Genomic DNA, 27598 nt, shown 5'->3' on the forward strand with positions numbered 1-27598 from the left:
ATGCGCATTTCAGAACTAGTCGATATACTGTTGAGCACGTTTACGGTGAGAACATTCTCTGGTCACTTCCAAGACACTCTCCCAATCGGGCCCTGAAGACCATGCGTGGGCCGCCTCTTCTTGGTTTGACGGGTGCCTGTCACTGAAAGACTTGTGCCCTCACACAGCAGCGGCCGTGCACTCGATGGGCGGAGTTCTGCGGCTCTCGGGTGCGCGACTGCGCGTGCGTAGGCTGCGTGTGGTACGGTCGGGAAGCTGCTATTCTGCTGTAGGAGAGGAAGGCGGACGGGGGGCTGCGGCGCCAGCGGCAAAATGGCTGACAGGTTCTCTCGGTTCAACGAGGACAGGGACTTCCAGGTAGGGAAGCGGGCCTCCACCCCGTAGATCGCGCCTGGGATGTAGGTTTCAATAGGCGATGCGGCCAAACGTCCACCCTGAGACTTGTCATGTACGAGGGCCTCTGTCTGGGTTTTTGATATTCACAGCCATTTGGGAGGTGGGTGCGTTGGAGATTCTGGCCCGCAGGCCTTCTTTCACCCGTCCGCGACTGCTATTTAAGTTTATGTATGGTTGCTAGGTTTCTATGAGAGGTTGTTGTGGGGGTTTGCGGCCGCTTGGTTGTCCCGAGAGCTGTGGTTTCAAAGGCACTGGGAGGAAAGACTTGCTAGGCTGTATAGGAGGCATTTGCCTAGTGTGCATGACGCCTTCATGCAAGTGTGCGCATGTGCTGCAGGTGTCGTGCTCTTAAGGGGCTTCTGAATGATGGGTCCACAGCTGTTATATGTTTCCTGTTGCCTCACCTCGACGTGGGACTAAGGGAGAGGGCGGCATAGGTATGCTCTTTGTCGTTTTACTGGGTTGTCATTGTGATTTGGGGGTTTGATTCTGGGGTCACTAGTGGGTATAATGGTAGGATCACACATCTAATTGGTTATTTTCGGAGAGGTGGACCAGCTACATTATTAATAATGTCTGGGTTAGAGGAACAATAGTCGTGGATTTAAGAGCATATGATTCGGTGGCTTGCTTTACACGTTTCAAATTATATGGTGCTTTGCGTTTGAGCGTTTACAGTCCATGGTGTCTGTTTTGGAATTGGGTCCTGGATTGTAGGCCCCCCAATGTTTTGTCATTAGGGTGGCACGCTTTCCATGAGGCTTAAAGCAGGGTTTAGTTGTAGCTGTCATTGGCACCAGAGTGTTGGAATAGTGGTTTGAGATATTTTAGGACCCTTGGATTAGTAAATCTGGTCTGGCATTTTGGAGATGTTTTCCTGTAATGCACCAGCTACCACATTAATAATCTTAGTGCTTTTCTGGTAAACGTATGTATTGTGCCCATGATTGGGCGTCCAGAACTTGGTCTGCATTAGTAAGGGGTTATTCTTTGGGCACTTTGTGTTGTGGACCAGGAATGTATTCCGCATGTGAAAGTGGACTTTTTTCAAACTTCATCCGGTGAAGAAGCTGTTATATTTAAAGTGCCCGCTTGGCCACGTCTTCCATACAACCATGCTCCTACTGTCTCTACTAGTATCATTCAACAATCTACTAGAATATCCTGTGGTAAAATCTGCTTCACAAGCAGATGATTTTCTATCTCCCCTTCTCATCAGGAGTCCTCCACTCCATTGCCCCTCTGTTCTTCTGCCGGTATCTTACTCTCTAGTTTTTCTCCCATCTCTGCTCCTCGTTTCTTCCACAGTCTGGTTCATCCTGAGCTAGGGTACAATGTCACCTTTTCGGATCAGCTTTGGTACCGCAAGACAAATACAGTGTTGATAGGAACAATGTGAATGCCATTTAAGATCATTTTTGCTGTGCGAGATGTTAGGCTTTTTGTCATTGACATCTGTGCTGATTGACAACTGTCAGGTTATCCAGGAGGTTTGACCTTTTTTCGCACAGACAAGGATTTTGTTTTATTTATTTAAACACATTGGGTATTTTTTGGCATTCTGAACGTTTTTGTAGTGGCAAAGCATTGTTTTTACTTTTGTGGTTTCTGTGGTCACTCATTCGGTTAGCATATGGTATTTGATTTTAAACATCAATACAATTATGCACTGTATTTCTGACATTGAATGGATGGTCAATGATAAACCGTGTGTATGTGGTGGGTTCTGGAAAGTAGGCAATACATGCCAATTTCAGCAGATACATGGATGTTCACAGGGCTCTTTGCGTTCATTGGTGAATGAGACATGAAGTATGTAATTGGTTGACCATGTGCCTTTTCCCTAGATTTGGTGTTTTTACGTGCATTTATGCTATGATTTTGTCACTCTTGAGTGGTATTGGATTAAGTACTTTAGAAAAACATGCTCACTAGTGTGCATCAGACATGCTTGGAATAGTGGTGACAGACAACTCCATATTCTCTAAAATGATTTGCCCCTTCCTCAGGGTATCAGTAGTTTGACTGGATGTTGCCAGTTTTGATGAAGGGGGCTTGGCTGAGAAAGAACACCACCAACTCGGTGCAGAACAAGCAATCTAGTAGGTAATTCTGGTCATCCAATCTTTGATTACATTTGATAGAGCGATCTACTAGTGAGCAATTGCTTGGAGCGAGTCAGCTTTTTGCCTTATTAACCTGTCATCCAACAGCCAACAAGGATCCACTTTGACTACCCAGGCCAACTGGTGCCATACCAAGACACGCCATGAACTCTTTTCAAAATTGTATAAAGGAGCAACAGGATACACCCAGAAGACATAAATACATAATATATAGTGGACTACCTTGCATCTCATTTGGACGTTAGGTTTGCATCACACTGTATTCTGGGGGATTCATGTTACCAAGGAGCAGCTTTTACTTCCTGCTTCAAATATTTATTTTGATCCCTGAATGGCAGTGATAATCTGTTACCTTCTATCGAATTGTCTTTAAATCAAAGTTTATTCTGGGTCTTCAATGTGTTCTTTTTTCTGCAGTCCTTATTACTCTGGCATTGTATTGTACAGTGCTCCTCATGACTTGTGGGCAACTTTTTGCTATATCAAGTCTTAAATTCACATAAGGCCACTCGCATGAATATTGAATGTTGTGCCCAGAGTTCGTTTGGGCCTTCAAAAGTCAGTGCTTTGTAAGTTGCTGAGGTTGATGGAGCTAGTGTTGCCGATTTTGATATTACCACTGCAGTGCTTTTTTGCTTGCAAATCCCGTTTTCTGCTACAAAACGGGGAACAAAAATTAATAACCGGATGCAGATTGTTATCATGTACTGTGTAGTTGTATTTCTTGTGGGTGAGCTATCAGCATCGTTTAACTTTGCGTTTAAAAACAAATGTGTTCTCCAAGCAGCAGAGACCAGAAATGATCACGCTATATCTGCAGACAATGTGCATGACTCTTTTGTCTACATAAGTGGATGTTGTGGAGGATTGGCCAGAGGTATTAGAACATAGCCTAAAACAGGGTTCTGCAACCTGTGGCAATGCAAGATGTTTCGGACTGCAACTTTAGTTATCCCTCACCAAAGTGCATCCTGGCTAAGGATGATGGGAATTGTAGTCCAACATATTTGGAAAGCCAAAGGTTTCAGACCTCTGGGTTAAAGGTGAAATTGGTGTTGTTGAGTGTCACTGTAAGGACACTGAAATATTGATTTTAAATGAACGGAAATGCTAATTTAGCAGACATGGACATCTTTTCTTATGTTTGGGGCAGTTCCTGGTCAGTACCGCACACCCGTCTTTAGTGTTGAAAAACGTTTGCTGTTCTCAATAAGATATTGATGTTTTGACATCCAGGACAGTTGCTATTTGAGACTTTTGCACATTCAACCTTCACAATAGTAGTTCCAGGTTGTCACTGGGAATGTTGTTGAACCTGGACCCAGTCTCTGATCAGTTTACATACACAAGTTTTTTTCGGTTTCTGACCTTTTTCGCTTAGTTTGTGTTGTATCTTCTGCAGAGAGAACAGGGATCAACATTAAGATTGGATAAGCAGGAGCTAAAAGCAGCTCCTGGTATTCAGGATTAACCAGCGACAAGGAGCTACCACTGGGGAACGAGAAGCTAGTAAATGGAGTTCTGCAAATCTGATTTCCACATAAGGTTCACAGATATCATTTTGTCCTCTTATGATCCCTTATGCTTTAAATGATGTACAGATGTGTTTGAATGTTTTATTTACAGATTGTCCCAAATGCAGAGTTAATTCACAAAGGTTTGTTGGTTTGGCATCCTGGGGAGTCAAAAGTAGCACTGGGCTGTTCCAGGCGCTAAATAGTTCCCAGCTCCCCTTATTTATTTATTTTGTTTATTTGTGTTATTTGTTATACGCCCAGACTCCGAGGTCTCACGGCATAGGTTACATAATGCTTGCTTATCTGGTTACAATACAGGGCAAAGTGATAAACAATATAAATGCAATACAAGTGTTAAAAAAAGCTTAAGATACTGGTTACACAACAATAGAAATTATAAATGTGCGAGAGAAGTAGTCTAATTCTGAGCGTTGCATGGTTACGTTATTGCACCAGGCAGTGTCATGCGATGATATTGTTATGGTTTATTCCTGCTGGTTGAAAAGCCAGGTTTTTAACATTTTAAAAAAAATCTGATGAGAGGGTTCGCCTCTTATGGTTGGCGGAAGGGTATTCCATAATTTACGGGCTAGAACTGCAAAGCTATTTCCCCCTGCCTTGGATCTTTGGTAACGGGGAATGCAGAAAAGTGAATTGTTGCTGGATCTGCGGACTCTGATGCTCTTTTTATAGGTGATGGCATTGTTCAGATAAGTCAGAGCTGTGTTGTTGAGACACTTGTGTGTGATGCAGTGTGTTTTAAAGGAAATTCTGGCTTTGATGGGTAGCCAGTGGGCTTCACTTCTAATCTTGAGAGATGTGTTCAGATTTTTTTATTCCTACTGCTGCTCGCAGTTCTTTGTTTTGTAGAAGTTGTTGTTTGGCGATGTTCACTTTAGATGCACCTAGCAGTAATATGTTGCAATAATCTAGCTTGGACAGGATGAGAGTAATGCAGTTTTGTGGAGTAAGGAATTTTCGACTCAGTGCAATGAGTTTAGAGGTGTAGGAGGTAGCTGAGGAGAGAGCGTTGACATGTTTGATCATTGTAAGGTTGGTATCTAAGTGGACTCCTTGCGTTTTGGTTTGGTAGATAATAGGGATAGGTGTGCCATTGATGGTTATGGAGTTATAATCTTTGTGGAGGACTTTGATTTTAGCTGGTGACCCCACTATGAGGATCTGTCTTTTTTCATCATTTAGACAGAGGCTGTTATTGGCCATCCAAATTTGAATGATGGCGTAGATTTTGTTGACTGTGATGGTGTCCTTCTCATGATTACCAGAAATTGGGATAAGAATCTGTGTGTCGTCAGTGAATTTGTATAGATCCTTAATTAACATCTCCTATTTCGGAGCGTGTTTTGTTTCCATTTTCAGAGCTCAAGTGTGTTCCTTCTGCTATTTGTAAGTAAGTTGTTTAACAATTATTTGTACTCTATTTAATGATGTCAAGTAAAGCCCTTCTCCGTTAAGTCTGAGTAACTGGTTTCAATGCCCTTCCATTTGAGCTTTTATACATAACTGGTGTTGACCATATTTTTCCGTTCGGTGTCCTAAGGTAGGTGTAAAATGTATCGCAGGTAGCTAGGTATAGATGTACCCCATTGTTTGTGAGTGCTCGACCTGCACAGTGTTTGCGTTGAACGTTTTCAGATTGCACATAAAAAGTTCAACCTTTTCACCTAACCCTGAATTATCTCTGTCCAGGATTGTAATAGAGCAGGGAGCTTCCCAATTTTGCCGGGAGCAGAACATGCTTTTGGAGAGCAAAAGTGTTCATGATGGCAAAATGCACCACATTTAACGGAGTATGCAATGCGGGCAGGCAGCTTTCTACGCCCTGCATGCAGGTTTTAGGAAGAGTACTGTCTTAACTATCCATTTATAATGCATTTTCGCCGTTCTTAACCATACTATTTTCGGGATAATATTTTTGCTTGTGAAAAACAGGACGACATTCGTGTATTGCCCAACTCTGGTTCGCCTAATCTCGTTATTTGCGTCTCTTAATTTGTTTCCTAGCATCTGATGTGCTATTATGGGGATGTTACACCTAACTCATCTGGCCCATTTCATGTTAAGACTCGATTATCCTAAAATCACACATTTCAGTTGTGTGCTCTGATTACATGTAGAATGTACATTTCATTGCCGGGTTTGACACTTCTGTGAGTCCTTTTGACTCCCCAGGTCACCTGGTGCAATACAAGCATACCTGTGTGTGGCAATATCTGTAAGTGTATAATGGACAAAAAGCTATAGCGTGCAGCAGAAGCCACAATGTTACCTAGTTGGATACAAAGGACTGCAGGAAGGGGATGGGGGAGGGGGGGAGGGATATAGGAAACCTGCCTTTCTTGTTATGTACCCTGTCTTTGGAACACGTTGCCTCCATATCGCACTTCAGGCAGCACCAGGAGACACTACTCTTTAAAAAGCATCTTGCGGAGTTCCATTCGACCCAATTCTCACCACCCCTACTCTTCTCCACCCTACTTTTAACCCTTGGGCGTGTCTTCTTTGTACAGAAGTTTGTCTGCTTTACAAATCTTGTACATACATACAAACGTACATTTTGGAGTTACATTAGTGCACTTTAGATCGGGGGTACACATTTTAAGTTTTATGCTACTAGCCAGTCGTAAAGAGCCACTTTCACCTCAATTCTGCACTTGCACAAAGCACACCATTTCTTATCTTGCCCAATGGCAAACATCACTGGCCATTGGCAAGTACACATTTTGAACCCTGCTCTATATGCCAGCCCTTGTTCCCGTGGGGTAGCCGCTGCTTACAGAATGATGCAGGATATTCAGGATCTTCTTTTAGCTCCTGCACGTCATATCCTTATCAATCCTTGTGTCGGAAGCCAATTCAGTAAACCATGCGCTCCAGTCTCCATCTGCCATGATAAACTGTACCTAACATAGCTGGGAATTGTGTTTGGCAGACATGAAATAGTATTGTGGAAGTGACAACCCCAAAGCAATGGATTGTAATTGGATGCTCTATGATAAGGAAGGTTCCATGCCATTTCATCGCGGGATGTTTTTTCGCGGGGTTTTTTTACCGCTTTTGTTTTTTTGTTGTAAAAACCCATCACACTTTTTAAAAATTTTTTTGGAGGGGGGTTCCTGCCAAACCCTATTTTCTTTCATTTGTATTTATTCCCACACCCCGTATATATAGTTCACTAACCCCCCCCTCTAAAGCATTCAATGAGTTTTTTCGAAGAAAGAAATTCACGGCAAAAACCCAGCGAAAAAACATCCCCCGATGAAAGGACATCGTACCCTAACGATGGCACAGAGGCTACTATTATGCAGACATATTTTCCTGAATAAAGTTAGCAGCAAGAAAATAAAGAACTACTGCTCCCATCATGTTTTGCCGTTGTCCCTCCTCCTCTCCTTTCACGGATCACTGCAGTCATTTTGTCTTCTTTTCTTGCTGCTCATCAAAAAAGTGTGTCTTAGTCTTCCTGATAATTTTGATGGTTTATTTATTTGTGATTTAGGATGATGTGGGGGAGGGAGAGGACGGGGTAGGGATTGGAGTCCAGAGGAGCACTGAGCGGCGCTTCGGCATCCCGTTTGCATGCCAGTGGCACAGAATCGCTTCTCAGACCTGTTTGAGATTTAGTACTTTCTTTTTGGTGGGCAGGAGAACCTCCCACCCATGTACTTGCAGCATACTACATTTTCTGAATGGCTCCCTCCGAGGATCCCTTCAGTGAGACCATCACATGCCCTGGGTGTAGAGGTTGTTGCTTTATTAGAGTAAAGTACTACAGAGTGGTCTGCATAAAAAATAGAAATACTCTCGTTGTCAAGTCCCTAGTGTGGTACAATGTACTTTCATCGTGGGACGTTTTTTCACAGGGTTTTTTACAGCAAATTTTTGATTGCAAAAAACCCAACACATTTTTTTTTGGGGGGGGGGGTTAAATTATATATATGGGATGTGGATTTTAGGTAATAGATTAAACTGAAAGGGGGAGAGGGTGGGGAACCCCCCAAAAAAAAATCAATGTGTTTTTTCGATTAAAAAATGAGCAGTAAAAAAACCCAGCAAAAAAAATCCCATGATTAAATGATATGGAACCCCTAGTGTATAAGTCGGCAACCTGTGGTGTGACATGTTTTGGATTACATCTCCCATCAGCCCCAACCAGCATAGTCAATGGTGAGGGATCATAGGAGTAATGGTACAAAACATCTGGAAGGCCGCAGGTTGCAGGCCCCAGCTCTAGAGTTACAGGTCTGAAGGTAGGGGCATGGCCTTGGGGAAGGAGAGCAAGGTGCCCCCTTCTTTGCCTGGAGCATCTGGGGGGCTTCTGAATGGTAGACTCAAATGGCTCCATTTATTGGACAGACTGTCTCACAAGCCTGTGAGAGAACCATTTTCACAAGTGTTTGCAGCCATGGCAGACATGGCTGCTAATTTTGGGGAAGTCCTTGGCTGTACATCAGGACCTGGCAGAATCTGGTAACGAGGGCAGTTGCGATGTGGAAATGCCCAAAAGGTCGCAGAAGGAGGCATGGAACCAGCTCCGTGTGCATGGGCACCTAAAAATGGGTCCAGGCATTTTCAGACTAGGACTGTGGCACTTAGAGACAGCAGTGATTTTGAGGCACAAAGGGTGCCCCAGGCAGAGGAGACGACTTGTATTCATGTAAGAGGGCCAACATTTCAGCCCTGAGGTAGAATGGTGGTGCATTGTCTCTTTCCTACCCCAGTGGTGCACCCTGTTGACAATACCACATAGGAATAGGTGGATCTTGAGCAAGAAGATCCCGCAACCTCGGGATAGTAGGAACATGAGAGGAACAGATGTTCAATGTTTTTGGGATGGCTAACTGGAACGAAAGAGTTGCCCAATGTTAAGAGGTTTGCACAGCACTTCTCGGAAGGAAATTGGATAATGGATCCTGAAGAAACATGGAGGCTGAGTGTCAGAGGCGCTACATTGGTGGAAAACAACATTTGGTGGCTGAAATTGATTCTATTTTTCTTTTTCCTCCTTGTCTTCTCCTCCTTTGTCTTCTCCTCTCTTCTTTTTAATGCCCTTTTTTATTGTCCAGGTGTAAGAAAGTGATTGATTTTATGATTGAGGTCAGAGGAGGTAGTATCTAGCTTTTCTGTCCCTTCTTGGAAGGATGATAATTTGTTGCTTCTTGCGGGAGGTTGTGTGAAAAGCCTGAATGGGATTGTATCACATCTTTAAGGCTTTTCGGAACTCGGGCGTTTTGGGTGGCTGAGTTATACTAGAAGTCAGTCACACAACTGACCTGCTAGAACACCAAAGCCTGTTTTGCTAAAGGTTAATTTTTGGGCATGTGGAACATCTAGAAGGTGGCCGTTGTCACATCGGAGCGGTCCCTTGCATTAGTATTTGACCACTTTCTCATGCAGTAATTAAGGGACGGCCTCAACATTGACTCTGCAGTGGTGAATAAAGGTTTACATTTTGTTTGTTTAATTGCTAGTGAATGATAGTTTTTGTGGCAAGCGATGTGCTTTCTGTTGGGTGAATGTGCGGAAGAGGTTAAGCAGTAATGCTTTGAAATCTTGCGGTCTTTGTTAAGAAGGCAGGAATGACTAGATAAATGATGTTGGTGTAATCTAGTTTTTCCTACTACTCTTCGGGGAAAGGAGGGTTCTAGCATGATGCAACAGTGTTGTTGGTCGAAAGTGATTCTTGTCACAGATATCTTTCTTTTGCCTCCACTGATAGATGATTATGCAAAGGCTTTGATTCGTATTGTAGTGTGTTGGCAGGGTTAGGGATTTGGATTCTCTCAGATCACAATTTGTCTTGCCCTAGTTGAGATTCAGGGGGTTACTCCCCATCCATAGCTACTTGGAGGTGGCTTTTAAGGGCATGATTATTGGTGGATGTTATCATGATAGTAATCGCTATGCAGTATTGCTCTCCCTACCACCAGTAAAGTCGAGAAGTGGAGCTACAGAGACTAAATCTTCTAAACAAAAAAATGCCTCCGTCCGGGGTGTGGCATGAGTGAATGGGACCCTTTACTGGGGGGAGTGTTTTATTTATTGTGTGTTTATTTAAAAGTTTTTTTTTTAAAGGTTGGAAGGTTAGCAGTTAATACGTTTCTGGAACTTTCCCAATATTACTTGGTGGTTTTTGGGGTGTGCGAAGATGATGATAAATAATCCACAGATGGAGTCTGCAAAATGTGGGTAGTTTCTAATTCGTTGACATGAGATGATAGGAAGTTGATGTGGAAGATGGAACTATTTTCAGAGGAACGATTACTGTCCTGAAATGGAGAAGCTCCTGACCGGCTTTGTGCTTATATTCTTTTTGTGGCAAGACCCAAATCTCATACATACATACATAGATCGACATTGGTGGTCGATCAGGTTGCTATGCCAGGACATTATTGGTCTTGTGTGAATAGCCAATTTTTGTGGTTTTTACGGTAGGACTAGAGGGATGACTCCAATCTTAATGCTAGCGGGAGTGCGTTCCAATGTTTAGCTGCGACCTGGGAAGCTGCGGCTGCCTCTTTTTGCTTGAATTGGGGATGGAGATGAGGAGGGGAGTGGGCCGCAGTGGTGGGTCTAATAGATGAGATTTGGAGAATTTGCTAGATAGGTATAAAGGGGCCGTATTAGCCAGGCATTTATGTATTCGTGAAAGGGTTTTAAACACAAACTGCCAGCCAATTGTCCGTCTGGCAGACTCAATGTCATTTTTGGGGATGTTCAAGGCTGATCTTGGGGCATTGTTTTGAATTGCTTCGAGTTTTGATATTGCAGGTGGTTGAGCCAGCAAGGAGGGCATTACAATAGTCCATCCTACAAAGAATCAGTGCTATGGCAATTCTGATGCAGCTCTTGGAGTCAAGGAAAGGCCTGCAAGCATTGATGTTTTGTGATGTTTTGTCATGTATGCTGTTGCAGAGCGATTGCGTTCACGTGTCTTGTTAGCGAGAGCGAGGAGTCCAGGTAGATTTCCCCCCCACCCCCCAAGGCTTTTAATTCTTTGAAGAATGGGATGGTGGTCCCGTCTATGATGTAGTTTATTTAATCGTGTTTGAGTTCCTACAAGGAGTAACTCTGTTTTTTCATCTTTTAAGCATAGTATGTGTTGGGCCACCCAGGCTTGGGCGATGTGGTATTTTTTTACTCTGAGCATTGGTGTTTGAGTTGTTGCTAGAGATGGGCACGAGGATTTTGGTGTCATCCGCATAGTTGGTGTAGGAGACACCCAGCTCGTTCAATAGGTCAAAGAGAGTCTTCGTGGATATGTTATGCAATGTCGGGTGAGACACCTGAGACCTGTGGGGCTCCGCAGGTGACAGTGCTGTTGGGGCTGCTGGGGTCTTGGAGGAGACCCTCATTGTTCGGTTGGACAAGGATTCTATCCAGGTTGTGGCTTTGGAGGAAAAGTAGACTGCTGTGGCAAGGTATTGGCATAGTAGATTATGGTCCACTAAGTCGAAGGCAACAGAGAGGTAGAGTAAGAGGAGGATACGTAGGTTCCCCTTGTCTATAATTACATCCATTTGGATTTTGAAGTCAAAAAAGTGCTGATTTAGTTCTGTGGTTAGAAACCGGTTTTCGCAGGCCAAGGTGGTTGTTTGATTCAAGGTATTTTGAATTTGCAGATAAGCTGCCCTGTCCAATAGTGGGAAGGGCACTGTTGTAATGGGGGGTAGTTTGTAGAAATATTAATGTCTAGTGTGGGCTTCTTCAGGAGTGGGAGGCCCCACACATCTTTGAGGTTGGTAGGGATGTTGCGGGACGAGAAGTAGTTGTTAATGAGGGATCTGATGAAGGGGGGGGGGGAATCTCCACTGCACAGTCGTCAATGACGGCAGCTTGGCAAATATCGCCTTGGAATTTGGATGCTTGAGGCCTTTGATGATTTTGGTGAATTCTAGTGTAGAGACTGGGTAGAAGTCGAAGGGCACAGGTGAAATGGGGGCGGGGGGGGCGGAGGACATGGTGTGGACAGTGTTTCTGTTCGTGATGGTGTTTTTTTTTTACTTCTCTTTTTCCCTCAATTTTGTTTTGGAGGAGGGCAGTTTTATCCAGCAGTGCCATTTGTATATTGGAGCACCAGGTGGCGTTTTTTTGGCAGTTATCTGGGTGGGGTGGGGGGTGATGGGTAATTTGGGCTCGTAAGCTGGAGAACAGTTCTCTTGAGCCAGAATTCGCATTTTGTATTTGCTCATTATAAGTAAAGCTTTTGGCTATGAGGATGGCTCGTTTGCAAGATTTGGCTGTTGAGAAGAAGCACACTTTACATCAATAACTTTACTAACTCCCTTCAAAGAATTGTTGATTGTAATGGACGATCATGAATAAATTGCAATTTAATCTAAAACATGTATTCCTTGAAGCCCTATATATTTAATGACAAATCAGTTGCCCATGTCATCCCCACCGTTTTTGTTTGGTCTTCCTTGCTCTTTGGCATCCAAGGTAAAAGTAAAATTCTGATGTTATTGCCAGGCAAATCTCAGCTATGAAACCCAGGTCGGTGTGTTTGTCAAATCGTTCCTCCTTTTGATGCTTGGATTCATTTTACCTTTTATTCCCCCTGCTGATTGTCCTACAGTTATGGGTGCACTGCTGAAGTCCAAATTAGACTACTGAAATGCCATTTTAGTTGGCATTACTGAGCACAACCTTTATGACGAAAAGTTGTCCAAACACAGTGGTTTGATTAATCTGCAAGTTCCATGAATTCTCTTCATTGTTACAATGGCAGAGTTCCCTTCCCGGGTTTTGAAATTAAGATTCCATGAGCAAGAGCTAAAACCAGCTCCAGTGCATTGGGCACCACCATTACCCAGTAGCTACTGCTGGGGAACCAGGAGTAATTAACGCTGCATACTGCAAATCCAACTTCCACATGAGATGCACACTTAACGTTTTGTCCAATCAATTATTTTTAAATGTCTTGATTCACAAACACTCAAAGGTAATGTGTATGTCTGTAAAGCACCAGTTGGCCTGGGGAGCCACAGTTAGCTCCTGGTACTTGCTTTTAAGCTAACTAGGGTAGAAACAGCAATTTTGAACCCTGCCTCCACTGGTTACCACTTGGTCAAAGAAACACTTTCACATTACTTTGCATCCACGGGCTAGCTCCATCCTACCTAGATAATAGAATACAATTCTACCATCCCACTTTCCTCTCTGATCTGAACTTGGGTCCTCTCTCTATCTCTCTCCCCCCACCCCGCCTGTGGTGTTCCCCAGGGCTCTAAAATCTCTCCCTGGTTGTTCAACCAGTACCTGGCACCTCTTTCCCACTGCATTGCTGCTTTCTGCGCCAACTTCCAATGCTATGCAGATGACACCCAGCTCACTTTTAGGCTCCCCACTGCCTTCTCTCATCCCAGATTGTCTCTCTGCAATCCAAGAGTGGTGCACTGCCAATGCTCTCTGCATGAATACCAGCAAAACGTAGATCCTCCTCATTGGCACACCAGCACCCACCTTTTCCCCCCTCACTCTCTGGCCAGCCTCCCTTGGACCCCGCCCCCCTGCTCCCACCTGCGAGGCTAAGAACCTCAGGGTTATTTTCGACTCGTCTCTCCTTCTCTCCTCACATCTCCATCTCTAAGAAGTCAAACTACCAACTGCATCTCCATCTCCTCTCATTCCCCCAAAAGCTCACTGTCTCTAGAGCTCTGGTTCTCTCTTGGCTTGGCTATTGTAATAGCCTCTTTTTAAATCTGCCTGGCTCTACTCTCCGCCCTAAGACCAGGGATCGTATCTCTCCAGCACTGAAATCTCTCCATTGGCTTCCAGTGGCTGCAAGGATCAAATTCAAGACCTTCTGCATTGTCTACAAGGCCTTGTGGGGCCTGGGACCAAAATATCTCCAGCTTTCTCTTCTGAAGTATCTTCCTACTTGAGCCCTTCGCTCCTCCACCTCCTTGAGGGTCAGGTGTTTTTCCAAGAAACGAGCTGGAGGCAGATATCTCTCTTCTGTGGGCTCCTCCCCCCTGGTACAGCCTCCCTGCCTCTCTGAAACTTGAGCAGAATCGCCCCTGGTTCTGGAAGCTGCTCAAGACTTTCCTCTTTGCTTCTCTCTTCATCTTCCCTGCGGATCGCCTATCTGTTACTGCATTGGTCCCTGGCGACCCTCTGAACTACGGGTCCAGGTCCCTCTCCACCCAGCTGCACTCCTGCACTGCCTCCTGGCAACCCTGCACTTGGGACTGTATCTGTAACCCTGCTGTCCCCCTACTTGCACTATCCATCACTTGTCTACACTTAACCTTGCACTGTCACCTTTTGGCCGCACTTCTTGTTTCTTGTGTTATGTTACTATGTCCTGCACTTCTCCTCCCTTTCCCCCTGGCACTTCCCCCCCCCTTACTCTCCTGTGCACTTGTGCAATCTCAATGTCACTGGGACTAGTAGGATCAGTGTCTTGTCTCCCACCCCCTCACCCCCCCCTTGCCTCGTTGCGCTTTGAAACACTTGTGTATGGGCGTGCTATAAATAAAATATATCCTACTCGCTGCTTCGGTCTGCTCGCCAACATAGTCTGGCAGTGCCCTTCTTGCATTACCTTGCTAGAGGAGATGGGCAATTTTCAATAGCTGGCCCTCTTCTCTGGCAATCTGTTAGACTGGCTCTTGGATCTATTGATTCTTTTTGTTTCGTAAGAAGTTAAGACTCCTTTTTCCTTCATTTACTTTCTTGAAGATGATTCCCCATTAACATCTGTGCCCAGTTTCAGTTTAGTCTGCCCGATCATCAGTGCTATATAAATGATTCAAATCTGTTTTTGTAGTAGTTTTAGGTCTGTGGAAAAACCTATAGCCTACAGCAGTGGGACACTGACCATTCCATTGATCTGACAATTCATATGCATGTAGAAATTCTTATTGTTCCTTCATTGCCTAACCTTGCCATTGTTAGATGCTTGATCCTTGCTTTTCCTTGTTCTTGTATCATTTCCCCATCTCATCTTGTGGTATTGCTTGTTGTCTTTTATTATGGTTTGGTAAGTAGCCTGATCTGTTAATCGGCCCTCCTGTCGTCTTTTTGCTAAATGAGCTACCCAGGTGTTCCTTTAACCACCTCGCTTTTAGCCATGGTATTTGTTTTGCCTCTAGGTGTTTCTTTGAGCAGTCAGTGTCCCTTCCGCTCCTGAGTATGTTCAAGAATATTTGATTGCTTCCTAGTGTTTTGTAACCCATCAACATTCCAATATAAGGTAGTGATCTTGGGATGTACTGTAACAGTCTCCTTTTGTACTGGGGTGTGTATGTGTTACAGGGGTGTGGGTGAGTGGTGTGTGATCCCTGTAATTACCGGAAATTGCTGGGACTTGCTAAACTGGTGTGACATGTGTACATGCAATCGATTAGGGGTCTTGCCATACATCCCTTCTTCTCTTCCCTTCAAGGAACCATACAACCTTAGTGTTTTTATAGGTATCTGTGCCTCTAGGATTCTTCAGCCCCCTTTGACCACCAGAAAAGACGCTGTTGCACACAGAAATGTCAGTAGCCAACATAATCTAATGTATGTTATTAAGGGTATGGTGACTCTGTGCTCACTGCAATGGAAACTTCATTGTTTCTGTATCCCTTCCCCGCCACATTCTCTTCTTGGGTTACATATCAATCATTTGACTTTCTGGAGAGGGGCATAAATGTAGACTATTAAGCTTTCATCTTTGCACATAGGCCGTTCAATCATTCAGTATCCTGCAAAAATGCTATACCCATTGCCCACTAGCACTGACGCCACCTTACTATTCTCAGCACCCATCCACATGCCTGACCGCATGGGTTGCTCCTCTCTGGGAGTCTGGCCATCCCTGTTATGCCTTTTTTTTTAAAAAAAAAATGTTTTGGGGCAAATGCCCACACACAACATAATCGTGCTGCAGGACCTCCAACACTCTGGACTTCGGTCCTCTGTGGCCTTTAGCACTAACAGCGTGTTGTAAAATTGACACCATACAAATGACAAGTACAAAACAATTTGCTGGGATTATGGGCAGAATGGCCTCAATGTCCATCTTTTGTTAGTGGTTTGCTTGCTAATGTTCGACTGGAAAAAATTATCAATCTATTCACACTGCAGACGTGGGTTTCTTCGTCTATATGTTTTACTTTGAAGTTGATGAAATAAAAAGCACACCCTTCTGTAACTTTTGGTTCAGATGTAGTAGGGCTCCAGTCGCTCTTTGAACTTAGTAACCAGAAGTTCCATTTTGTGAGGTCTGGCAAGGACCCCTAATTAATTTTGGTTATGAAGAACTTGAAGTTCTGACCCTCCACCCCCTTTGAAACACTAGCCAGTTTCAGGTTTAATCTCTTTGATCGGTTCTCTGCATCTTCTATTTCAATTGCCTAGTTACTTGCTGCTTTTGTTTGGTTTTATAGAGCTGATGAAGCAGCTCCTCTGTGGCAGTTCTTATTACGCTTAAGCAGTTTACCTGTTGAGTTACTCATTGCTTTTGTCGGTATCCAGTTAAAATGTCAAACATTTTTTCGAATGCAATAATGTCGAAAAAAGAATGCCGGGAAAAAAAATGCGAATGTTTTTTTAAAAAATTTTATTTGTATCTTTTTTTGGGTTTAGCTAGTAAAAATAAATTGTAAATAAAAAATAAATGGGGGGGGTGGGGGCGCCTTGGGGGGAACCCCCCCATTAAAAAAGAAAAAAATTGAAGAAAAATGTCGGCATTTTTTTTCACGACATTATGGCATTCGAAAAAATGTCATTCGACATATTCACTATAAACCGCTTTTGGCAATGATAGTTAACCGAATCCTGTAACGCCCGTAGGTGGGATTTCATTTGCACCTCCCCTTCTCTCAATTCCAGCCTAAATGCCAACATTTCTTTGTCTGATGGTTGTTGATTTCTGTTCTGGATGACTTCGCTACTGCTTCTAACACTCAAGGTGGTTCATAACCTTTCTGAATTTTATTCTGTCTGTGTCAGTTGTGTTTATTCTGTTCTGCATGTGTGGGTGCTGCTGGAGTTTAGTTTATATGGGTGCTTACTTTTATGTGACGTTGCAACAAAGTTTGATGTGGTTCTGTTCTAGATTTGTTTTTGTTTTTTTTTAACATAATTTTGTCCATTTTCGCAGAACTACTATTCGAAATTCCTGGAGTTGATGGATTACTTTATCTATTTCCTCTCATCCTGATGCATGGGAGGCTTTAATGTCCAGTAATTATTAATTGGATCAGGCATAATGTTCATGTTCCCTTATTTGTAGCCTATGCTGTTGAGTGAGTGCTGCCTGTTCATTTGGGTTACGGTAGTGACTCATGCAAGGATAGTTCCATCCTTGATGATTACTCCAGGCTGATTTCAATGGTATCAGTTTCTTTGTGTATGTTTCTAATATCTCAGTGCAAATCTCTGATTTCCCCCTCAGGCAGCTTGACTAGTAATTATGTTAGGGGGGGGTGCACAGTTCTCCCCCTGATACTCCCTTCTTTGGTGTAGAAGTGAACCACCCGTTGCTATAGGCTTATTAGTTCAGCTTAACATAGCTTTTTGGATATCATTCTTGGGCCAAACCTCACATATAATTCATCTTGCAATACATTTTTCATTTGTTTTATTGTAAACCTCTCTTATTTCCTGCTGACGGATTTTTCAAGCCCATGGCTCTTCCTAGTGTTGGTCTCTGTGTTAGTAACACTTAAGGAATTGAACATATGCCCTTTTAAGTCGTATGGTCTTCCTTGGCTAATATTAACACATCGCCCTACGTTGCTGAGGTGATAGTTGCATGTAAACGCTGAGTGCTGACCTGATTTCCCCCTTTTTGAAATGGGGGTGTGTAGTCTTGTCCGCCTGTTTTTTAAAAATCGGTCATCCTCTGATGCATGTATTTTCTTTCCTTTTTGTTATTACCTGAGCTCCCTTTTCTCTTTAATTTGCAAATCTTAATCTTTTATGCACACAGGCAGCCACCCATTTCGAATAGGACCTTGGCTCAGCAGTTTAGGGAGCTGTTAATGAGTTGATCATAGTCCAGGAAGAAGACAATAAGACTTGAGGCATTAAAGACATGTTACAACACCCTTACTAATGCCCTGGTGAAGAGCTGAGGGCTTGAAACATGTTAGCAGTTAATAAGAGATTATGATTGCAATAAATGAAAGAATTAAGAATTTATGATACTAATTGCGTAATGCATCTGGGGATGTCCAAGAAGCTATGTTAAGCTGAATTAACAATAATTGAAGCCCAGTTCTGATATCCAGGATGTGTTCACTTCTTAGTAGGTTATAAACTTGGCGAGACAGGGAGAAGTGCCTCTGTCTTGGAGGAAACTATATTTTATACATCCATAACTTCACAGAATGCAGTCACATGCTTCTCCAAAATTAAGACAAACATTATATATGGAGCACTCTGCATGTTTTTGACTTGATCCTTTAGAATCTGACTTATCAGCGAGAACTGATGTTTTACCAGTTCTCTGCTCAACAATGCTGACATCTTTGTTTTGTGCCAACTGGGTGTTTTGACATAGTAGTAATAGAAGAGTGCACCCTCCCTCTCACCCCATATCCTGTCAGGGGGAATTACACCATCTTACCCTTCGCCTTCTGTCCTGCTTAGAGGAAGGGTAAAAGTGGGTGTAGTGGTGCTGTGCTGGGTCTCAATCTGGGTGTTGAAGTAGGTGTAACGGTTGGAATTCAGCTCTGAAATTTCCTTTTAGGTGGCCTTTCACCCCTCTGCTAACTTTCTCCGATTTTAAGGACTGCCACAAATCGGGCATGGCTAGTTTCTAGCTAAGGTACTAACTTGGCCTTTGTGTTCACTGTGTTTATCAGTGGCCTCCCCTTTGTATGTTTCTGAAGCTGGTTATTTTGGAGCCTGCTAGGCTAATCTCTACGGTTGTGCAGCGGTTTCTTTCGGAAGCCTTTCCGAGCATTGGCACGGGACTGGGCGAGCCGCTGCTGGCTTTAGCTACAATAGTGCTTGGGCTGAAGAGGCTCAGTCAGTGAGCACTGAAAAGCATTGTGGTCAGCCTGGCCAACTGGACCCATCTTTTTCTTCCATCGCTTCCCCAGGCAAGTTGTGATATGTCGGACTGATTCTCCCCTGTACCTGTGCATACTTTTGTAAATGGATCTGGGAGGGGACTCTCGCCACACAGTAAGTTCTCTGTCATCCCATCACTGTTTTTGATTTGTGGTGCACCTGAGGTTCTTTAACCAGGGCACAAAATGTGCACTACCCATTGCCTAGTAGTAATTGACTTTTTGTGAGTAAGAAACGGTGGACTCTTTGTAAAGAGGGGCTAGAGACTTTTTTGCAGATTGCTAGTAGCTTGCAACTTGAAATTCTGACCCCTGCTTTAACAGTTGCCGCCCTCTTGTGTCCCACTAAAGGAGTGTTCTGTAGCACCGTGATATAGTAGATTTTTTTAGCCATAATCCACACTTCGCTCCTATCTGGGCAGGCCACTGTAAGTTCTTTAAGCTCAGCAATTGTTTAGCCAATTTTGCAGTGATAGTATGCGGGCAGGTACTCCTGGCATCGTTTGATTGGCATGGTTATGCTTTGAACTACATTTAGAAGACAGTTTGTGTATGGTAGGTGCGTTGATGCTACGATCCTTTTAAGGGCCACAATTCTATTATGGTACTTACCTTGTGCTGATCATATACATGCCACTTCAGTCCTTTTCCACTGGGGCGAGTGTGGTAAGGAATTATATAAGGAAGTTAAGGACCCCCCCCCCCCAATCTCGGAAAATGTCCATTCAAATGTACACTTTTGTTTAGAACTTTGGGTCTCAGAATTTGCCTTGTTTTCAAAACATTGCACGCATGAGGCGTATTTGCGAAAGTACAGTGGCTGATACCATTTGAAAGCATCAACCTTTTTATAGTTTGACCACCTGCACTTTATGCTAGTAACTTTCCGGAGACGGTAGCTGTTCAATGCAGGATGGGGGGCTAGAATGTATCGTTTGCTCTGTATGTGGAATGCACGTGAGGGCTCTTTAGTTTACTGTTAGTACATGCATATAACAACGCTGCCACTCGAAGATAAGAAGCCCGATCAAGAAATAAAACATTGGGTTTCACTTTCAGTGAGCGTCTGCTCCATTATGAGGACGAGTGAGGGTTGCACTGGTGAGGCCAGTCCTGTGCTTGCTTTGGGGATCGACAAAGTTTGGGTATCTGTTCCTGCTCTAATATTTCACAATTTGAAAAGTGTCTAAAAAATGGATTTGCTTCAGCTTTCGTTTTCTGAATGTCTTGGAACTTTTTCAGTGATTTCATATTAGTCCTTGATTCTTTTTTCAACTGTTGTACCGTTGTGATGGTACATATAAATGTAGAAAATTAAGTATTGCTAATTGTTTTCTTCCATTCGTCCCGCTGAAAGTGTGATATTGTAAACTTCGGCCAGGTCTCGTAGTCGTTTCTGTAGCTCGCACTTCTTCAATGTTTTATTTTGATCACTCTAGTATTGATAAAATAGTGTATTTGTCCAAACGCCTGCCATTGATCCATTGATTAGTGGTGCATATGGCAGCATTCAAACCGGGGGTTGACCCCATTATTGTTTGCCTAAGGTTTGAATTTTTTGTTTCAGTCCGCATGTGAGATATTTTGGGAACATGGTATCTATGTCCGATCATCAGGAGAAGGGACGCGAGGAAGGGTCCTGTCTTTTCCCTGGTGTTGGCCGACGCTGGAGGTTGTGCCCCCACACCATCGGGGTACAGAGACTGCACCAGCCTCCATGACCACGAGACCCAGTGGCCCAGAAACCTTGCCAAAGATGGCTGCCAGCTTTTTCATCTTGCCTGGCCCTACGGAGCTGCCTGAAGAGGCACTCCACAACATGCAGCCTGCTCATTGGCCGCATAGAGCAACAAATCCTCAGCCCCGACGTAGCCAGGAGGAGAAGCCGGCTCTTAGGAGAAGGTACGTGAGGAATGGCCCTTGGGAGAAGGTACGTGAGGAATGGCCCTTGGGAGTAGGTACGTGAGGAATGGCCCTTGGGAGAAGGGATGCGAGGAAGGGTTCTGTCTTTCCCTGTCTTCCCGGGATGCCGGTGCCGGACTGGTTCTATCCTTACGATAATATTCCTGACCCAGCCGCAGGTCCCTGTTCTGTGATGTAGTAGTGTGCCCCTCTCCATCCCCATGGTCGCCTGTGATGTTGTGTGTGCCCCCCCTCTCCCTCCCTATGGTCGCCGGTGATGTGTGTGCCCCCCTCTCCCTCCCCGTGGTCGCCTGTGATGTCGTTTGCCCCCCCATGGTGGAGTTGGGCAACATGTCTATGCCACCTGAATTGACCCTGCATTTGTATGCTGCTGCCGCCCTGCAACATGAGGTTGGGCAACATGTTTGTGCCACCTGAATGACTTTGCATTCATATGATGCTGCAGCCCTGCAACATGGGGTTGGGAAACATGTTTGTGCCACCAGAATTGACTTTGCATTTGTATGCTGCTGCCGCCCTACAACATGGGGCTGGGCAACTTGTTTGTTCCACTTACACAGACTCTGCCTTCTCAAGCACTTATGTAACCAAGTAAGCCTTCTGAAACAGCGCCGTGATGCCTCGGAGCTGTTGTGCGCTTTATAAATACAAATAAATAAAATAACACGTACAATAAAACTTGAGCGAGTGCGTGTGTGTTATTGTACGTAAGTGTATCGGGTAATGTGCAGGTAGTTGGATTCGAAGGTCGCAGACCGAGCCCCTCTACAGTGCTCGGTTTGTGACCCAGTTCTGAACCAGACATGGGCACCTTTGCAAAGTGGCAAACCTTGCACTTACAAATACGTCCCAACGCTTGTAGGGGGGCGGGGAGTCTGAGGTTACTTTATAGTGTTTCCTACTGGAACAGACAGTACTGCCAATGACATATTGGCACCGGTTTCTATTTAAATAGGCATACAACATGGGCAAAGTGCCTGTAAGTGCATTTCCCATATGTTCCAAAATAACCAGCAAGGTGAAGACTAAATACACACACAATGACGTAAACAATGAGTCTAGTTTTACATTGTCAAGTGAACAGCTGCACATCGGAAACCGGCAGGGCAAGGTGTCAGATGTCCAATGTTGAGACCGGCTCGGGTTCCTGCGGATGAAGAAAAGTGGTAATCCCCAAAAAAAAAAGAATTAAAAAAAATGCTCTTTGTTAGTCCACATTTGGTCAATCCAAGCTGCATTAAAGATTAAAAAACAAAATCTTGAAAAGTAGGTTAAGGCAACGGTTTGGACAGTGGCGAATGGGACCAAAACATGTGAAGAAAAAAAAAGTGGTCTAGATGGAAGTGCTTATTGGGGGACATGGTCTCAAAAGCTTTTCCTTTTTTTTTTAGACCCCGCGCCCCCATCTATTACCATTACATCCCCCAAAATATGAAAAATGAAACATTCACGAAATGCTCCTTTGAGGTGAAAATGTTGCCTTACATTAGAAGGAACAAAGCCATGGCAGAATATACCGATTTGTAATTGTGCAAGTTTTAAAAACCCCCCAAAAAATTGTGCCTGAGGTTGGCAGCGTAACGTGGAGAAGTCTTCACCCCAGGTTCCGGTCATGTTTGCGATGGGCCGGATCAAGCAGTCAATATCACGGCTGGAAGGTAAACTCGACAACTGAGAAAGTGGCCCAGCTAGAGACAAGAAGGTCCACCCTCGAAAACAAGACCAGCGAGCTGGACAACCAATGCACACAAACACTACCACAGGTGCAGCAACTTACTGAGGAAATGTGTTCTTGATGAAGAGTAGTAGGGTGTCTGACAACAGACTTGAATTCATTGAAAATGTGATGCAAGCTTCACAACTGCGTTTTATTGGTCTCCCAAAGGGTGCGACCCGATAGACTTTATTTCGACATGGCTTCCCGAGCTGCTTGTACTTTATGTGGAAGACCCTATATACGTCGACAGGTGCTACAGGCTAAGACTGTCGAGATCTAAAGCAAAGCATTCATTAGAAATGATTCCCACACTGTTGGTGCAGCTGAGTGACTCTCGGAATACGGACAGGATTCTGAAGGCTCAGCGGGCAAGAAAACTCTGAAATTTCAAGATCATAGGATCCATTTCTTCCTGCATTTTTCTCCAGCCACTGAAAAGAAAAGAAGGGCCCCGAATGCCACAAAACAGCGTTTTTGGAACGTGGCGTTAAAGCGGGCCGGCTGCAACCAGCCAAACTCCTCGGGAGTGGGAAGGCAAAATGTGTCAAGTCCGCTTTGGGATTTTTCGAGTCTGTTTTCAATAGATTCCGTGCAGTGAGACACTAGAGTCTGCTCTAGACAGTTCAGTGATTTGCTCGACTATGGTTAACAGGTGGGTGATGGTCAAGTCAGTGTCTCAAATCAGTCAAGTTTGCGCGACGCGTTCCAACGTTGAGATGCTGCTTCAGTGTCAGTCTGCTCAAATGGCTGAAGCGCAAGGAGGCGATGGTGTCAGTGGCTCGAAAAACGGCGACTGTCAATGGCAGCTCCAGCTGTTTACAGTGCCTTAATGTGATTCCAAGAAGTGGCGCTGGCTCTAAAATGGATCGAAGTGGGCAAACTGCCCAGCGCTTGTGCTCGACTTGGGCCCTTGTCCAGGTTGGCAATGTGGATCCCTGTACTGCCGTTCAGAGCCAGGAAAGTGGCCACAGGGCATTTGCAGGGGCTGTTGACTGCAGTGAGCAGGTGTCCGGGGTACCCGTGGTCTCATCTTGCAGTAGGCCTTTGCAGACAGTCTATCACCCCAAATATCCCTCTGGCATGGTTGAAGGAGAATGTCTTCATCCCCTCTTGTAACCTTCCTCTTCACCTCTGTGGAAGAGGACGTGGGGCAAACTGTGACCCCAATAGAATTCCAGATGATATCCTTCTGAATTGGTGATCTACCTGCAGAAAATGCACCCCCTTCTAGTTTCCTATAAGATCTCCAATCCTGGTTGCTGTGTAAATTCGTTTTCCTGGTGCGGTCTGTCCTGGTATTTTGTCTGCAGGAAGTGGGCAGAGGGTCACGAAGTGCTGGAGACCAAGGAGATCTCAAGAGAGTGGTATCCCTGTGGATTGGTATTGTTCTCCTGCTGCCCTAACTCCACCCTCTCTCCTGTCTGCCCTGCATCAAAGAGTCACTGGTAATTGCCACCCTGGTATGAGTGCACAATTGTCCTGGCATGGCTCCCCATTGAAGCAGTGGTTTCCAGCAAACCCCTCTAGGGAGATTTCTTTTTTTTATTTAAACACATTTTTTTGTTTGGCTGAAATTCAACCTTTCAAATATTTAGTACAAAAATAACTTATAATTTACAATCAGTATTATTCATCATAGCACAATAAAATTACATTTTTCATGAAATAGCATTATTCTTATACCTTTTATAACTACAGCATAACCGACAGAAATTTGACTAGAGCAATATATATAGACCAGACGCTCACTGTTGATTAATAATCCCCAAATTTCATCGTCCGAGTGATAGCAATAAAGCTGTAGCAGGTTATTAAAATAAACTTGTCGTTGATGTACCAACGCTGGACAGCGCACAACTAAATGAGTTAAAGACTCAGTTTGCTCAGAGTTTTTACAATGGCGACACCAATCGTATTGTTTCAATCTAGCCATGATAGCATGTGGAGGATAAAGATTTAGACGCATTCTGAGTAATTGCTGTTTCACAAGATGAGAAGGGCATTTTTGCTGGTATTTTTCCATTATGCCCATTTTTTTTGGAAGAAAGATTAGAGGGGAATAATCAACAAATCTTTTGCATAAATCTTGAGTCGCAATCCAGTAATGTAGAAAGAATATTTTTTTGGCTTTTGACGGATTCAAGATTAACAATTGTAAGGAGATGTAGAGCTTTGAGTACACTATTGTACCAAAATTTAGGAAATGTATCATTTGATGTTAATAAATAATGTGCAATGGTGTTCAGCATATTCTTGTCTGATGCACCTACTATACACTTCCTGAAGAAACAACACATTTTCCAAATTACATTACAATAAATCGAACAAGTTCTCAGTTCCAGTCTCAGGAAAGCTGTAGGAGCACAGTTTTGGAGTTTAAGAACGGATTTCCAAAATAGACCTTCGTATCGATCCCAATACTGTCTTGTTTTTGGTGTTTGAGATTCGGCCCCGTATGACACTACAGGTATTACTTTTTGTTTATAAAACAACAATATGTGATTGGTGGTAAACTTTCCATATTTGCGCATTAAGATTGATGCTTGGGAGGCCAAAGTTTGAACTTTTGCACTTAGAATAAGAGGATTCAGTTGTTGACTTGGACTGCTTGAGAAAATTAGGCCTAGGTATTTGTAGTTGTCAACCACATGAAGGTTTTGCTTATCAAGTGTCCATTTACACTGTTTAATGTTCTTCTTGCTTTTGTTCTTTTGACAAATGACCACCTGTGATTTTTCTGTGTTAATTATTAAATTGTTTGCTCTACTATAGTTATCTAAACATTTGAGCAAATTCTGAAGGTCTTTTGGGGTCTGTGATAAAAGTACAAGATCATCGGCATGAAGAATCCATTTAATCTTTTGTGTTCCCAATTTTGGTGCATCACTTTCTATATTGTCAAACTCTATTCCCATATCTAATAGGAATAAATTAAATAGTGTTGAGGCTAAAATACAGCCTTGTTTAACACCTCTTTCTGAATTAACACCCCTAGATAAGTGCCCATCTAGTGTAAGTCTAATCTGGACGGTTATGTTAGAATGAAGATTTTCAATTATTCTTTGAAGTGGGTAGGGACCATCATACCTAGTTAGTTTAGCAAAAAGCAGATTGTGGTCAACCGAGTCGAATGCACTGCAGAAATCAACAAAAGCCATATATAGATTTTGATTTCAATCAGTGTATTTGGCTTTTAACATATTCAGAACTATCATATCTGGAATGGTACCAAGGCCAGACACAAACCCTGTTTGAAATGCGCATATTAGCTGAATAGAGCCATATATTCAGTTCTTTCAAAACAATTTGGGAGTATATTTTACCCGGCGCATCTAATAGCGCGATAGGCCTGTAACTCTCTGGTTTCTCTCGATTGCCCTTTTTGTAAATGGGAACAATGATGGAATGTTTCCAGGAACGGGGAATTATCTGAGAGTGATTAATCTGTTGAAAAATAGAGAATAGAGTGTTAGTCCATAATTCAGGATGTTGTTTGAATATATGGTTCGACAGCCCATCAGGCCGAGGGGCTCTTGGTGCCCTAATAGTTTGAATAAAGTACAATATGTCTGTTCTATCAATGTTGAGAACAAAAGGACAATTTTTTGATTCAGTGTCAGCAGCACCCTTCTGCGTAGGCTTGGCTAGAGTTTGCTGAAAGTGTTCTACCCATATAGCTTCAGAAACATGTTGAATTTGTTTACATTGCTGTTGGGCACAGGTTAGCTCATTTATGGCTTTCCATATGCGTGTTGTATTCTTTTTTTTTTTTATATAATCAAGTATTTGTTTTCCGTCTGCTTGTGACATTTGTTCTTTGTGATGTCGAAGCCAGTTTCTATAGTTTTTAAGATCTTTATATTTTTTGATAACAAATGGATAATGGAAAAAGTGCCACCTGCCGCTTTCCTTCCGAAAAAAGTGCTTTCCGCTCCTTTTATTTTAAGATCAAATACATGGTTTCTGGGCTTATGTTGATTTAACCTATTCATGGGTTGTCTCATTTTGTGTAGGATGTCCTGATAGAGGGAACTGGATACTGGGTGCGATGTAGAGCTATCAAATGCTGCTTCAAGCGTTAGACCAAATTGTGTGATGGAATGTGCGTTCCATCGTAATCTGGTAACGCTATTATTGGCAGTCACAGAATGACCCCATTTCGTTTTTATAAATGGTGATTGTCATTGGAGGCAAAGCAAGTTGTGGTCACTAGTTCTTGTTTCTTCAATATTAAATTTAGATGAGTACTGGGAAAGTGAACTGCTTATATATACATAGTCAATGATTCCACTGGATCCTCGTTGAGACCAAGTATTATGAGGTGGGGAATCCTCAGGACCTGACCCATTCATCATAATAAAACCTCTAGTTTTCATTATATGGTTCCATAGGGTTCTCCTTTTGTATTCAGTGGTCTTTATCTTGGTTAAGCAGTGGAGGTTTAAATCACAAGCTATAATAGTGTTAGCAATTTTGGGAACAGATGTAATATAATCCAACATAGTTGATGCATTGGTAACAAACTCAGTTTCATCCGTTTTTAAAGGATTCCAGTAAAGATTAAGCAGAGCATAGAGGATAGTGCTGATGGAAATAATGGTCAATTGGGAGTAATGGTTTGAAGAATATTTATGAATAATGGCTATGTTAGCACTAGTTTTCGGGGCGGTAAGAAGGCCACTCATCGGCCGGCCTCTAGGGCCTTTTAAAGCCAATGTTGCATGTATATCATGATTGTCCCATAAAATTTAATTGGTAATCCATGTCTCCTGTAACATTATACTTGTCAAATTCTGAGAGTGTATTGTTCTTGTTTCCAATTAGATGACTGAAACCACATGTGTTCCAGGAGACAAGAGATACTGCAACATTCTCATCTCTGTG

General features: G+C 43.4%; 1 protein-coding gene across 2 annotated transcripts in view; it reads left to right on the forward strand.

The window, feature by feature from the left end:
- Positions 1 to 201: 201 nt before the first annotated feature.
- GPATCH8 (G-patch domain containing 8) overlaps positions 202 to 27598 on the forward strand; it is a 473369-nt gene continuing 445972 nt past the window's right edge. For both annotated transcript variants that reach the window (XM_069634273.1, XM_069634274.1), the window contains exon 1: positions 202 to 357. In XM_069634273.1, coding sequence (XP_069490374.1) covers positions 313 to 357 — 45 coding nt within the window. In that variant the 5' untranslated portion in view covers positions 202 to 312. The remainder of the gene's footprint in view (positions 358 to 27598) is intronic.

The sequence above is a fragment of the Ambystoma mexicanum genome, chromosome 13, assembly GCF_040938575.1.
Source record: "Ambystoma mexicanum isolate Mex_15411 chromosome 13, UKY_AmexF1_1, whole genome shotgun sequence".
Lineage (NCBI taxonomy): Eukaryota > Metazoa > Chordata > Amphibia > Caudata > Ambystomatidae > Ambystoma > Ambystoma mexicanum.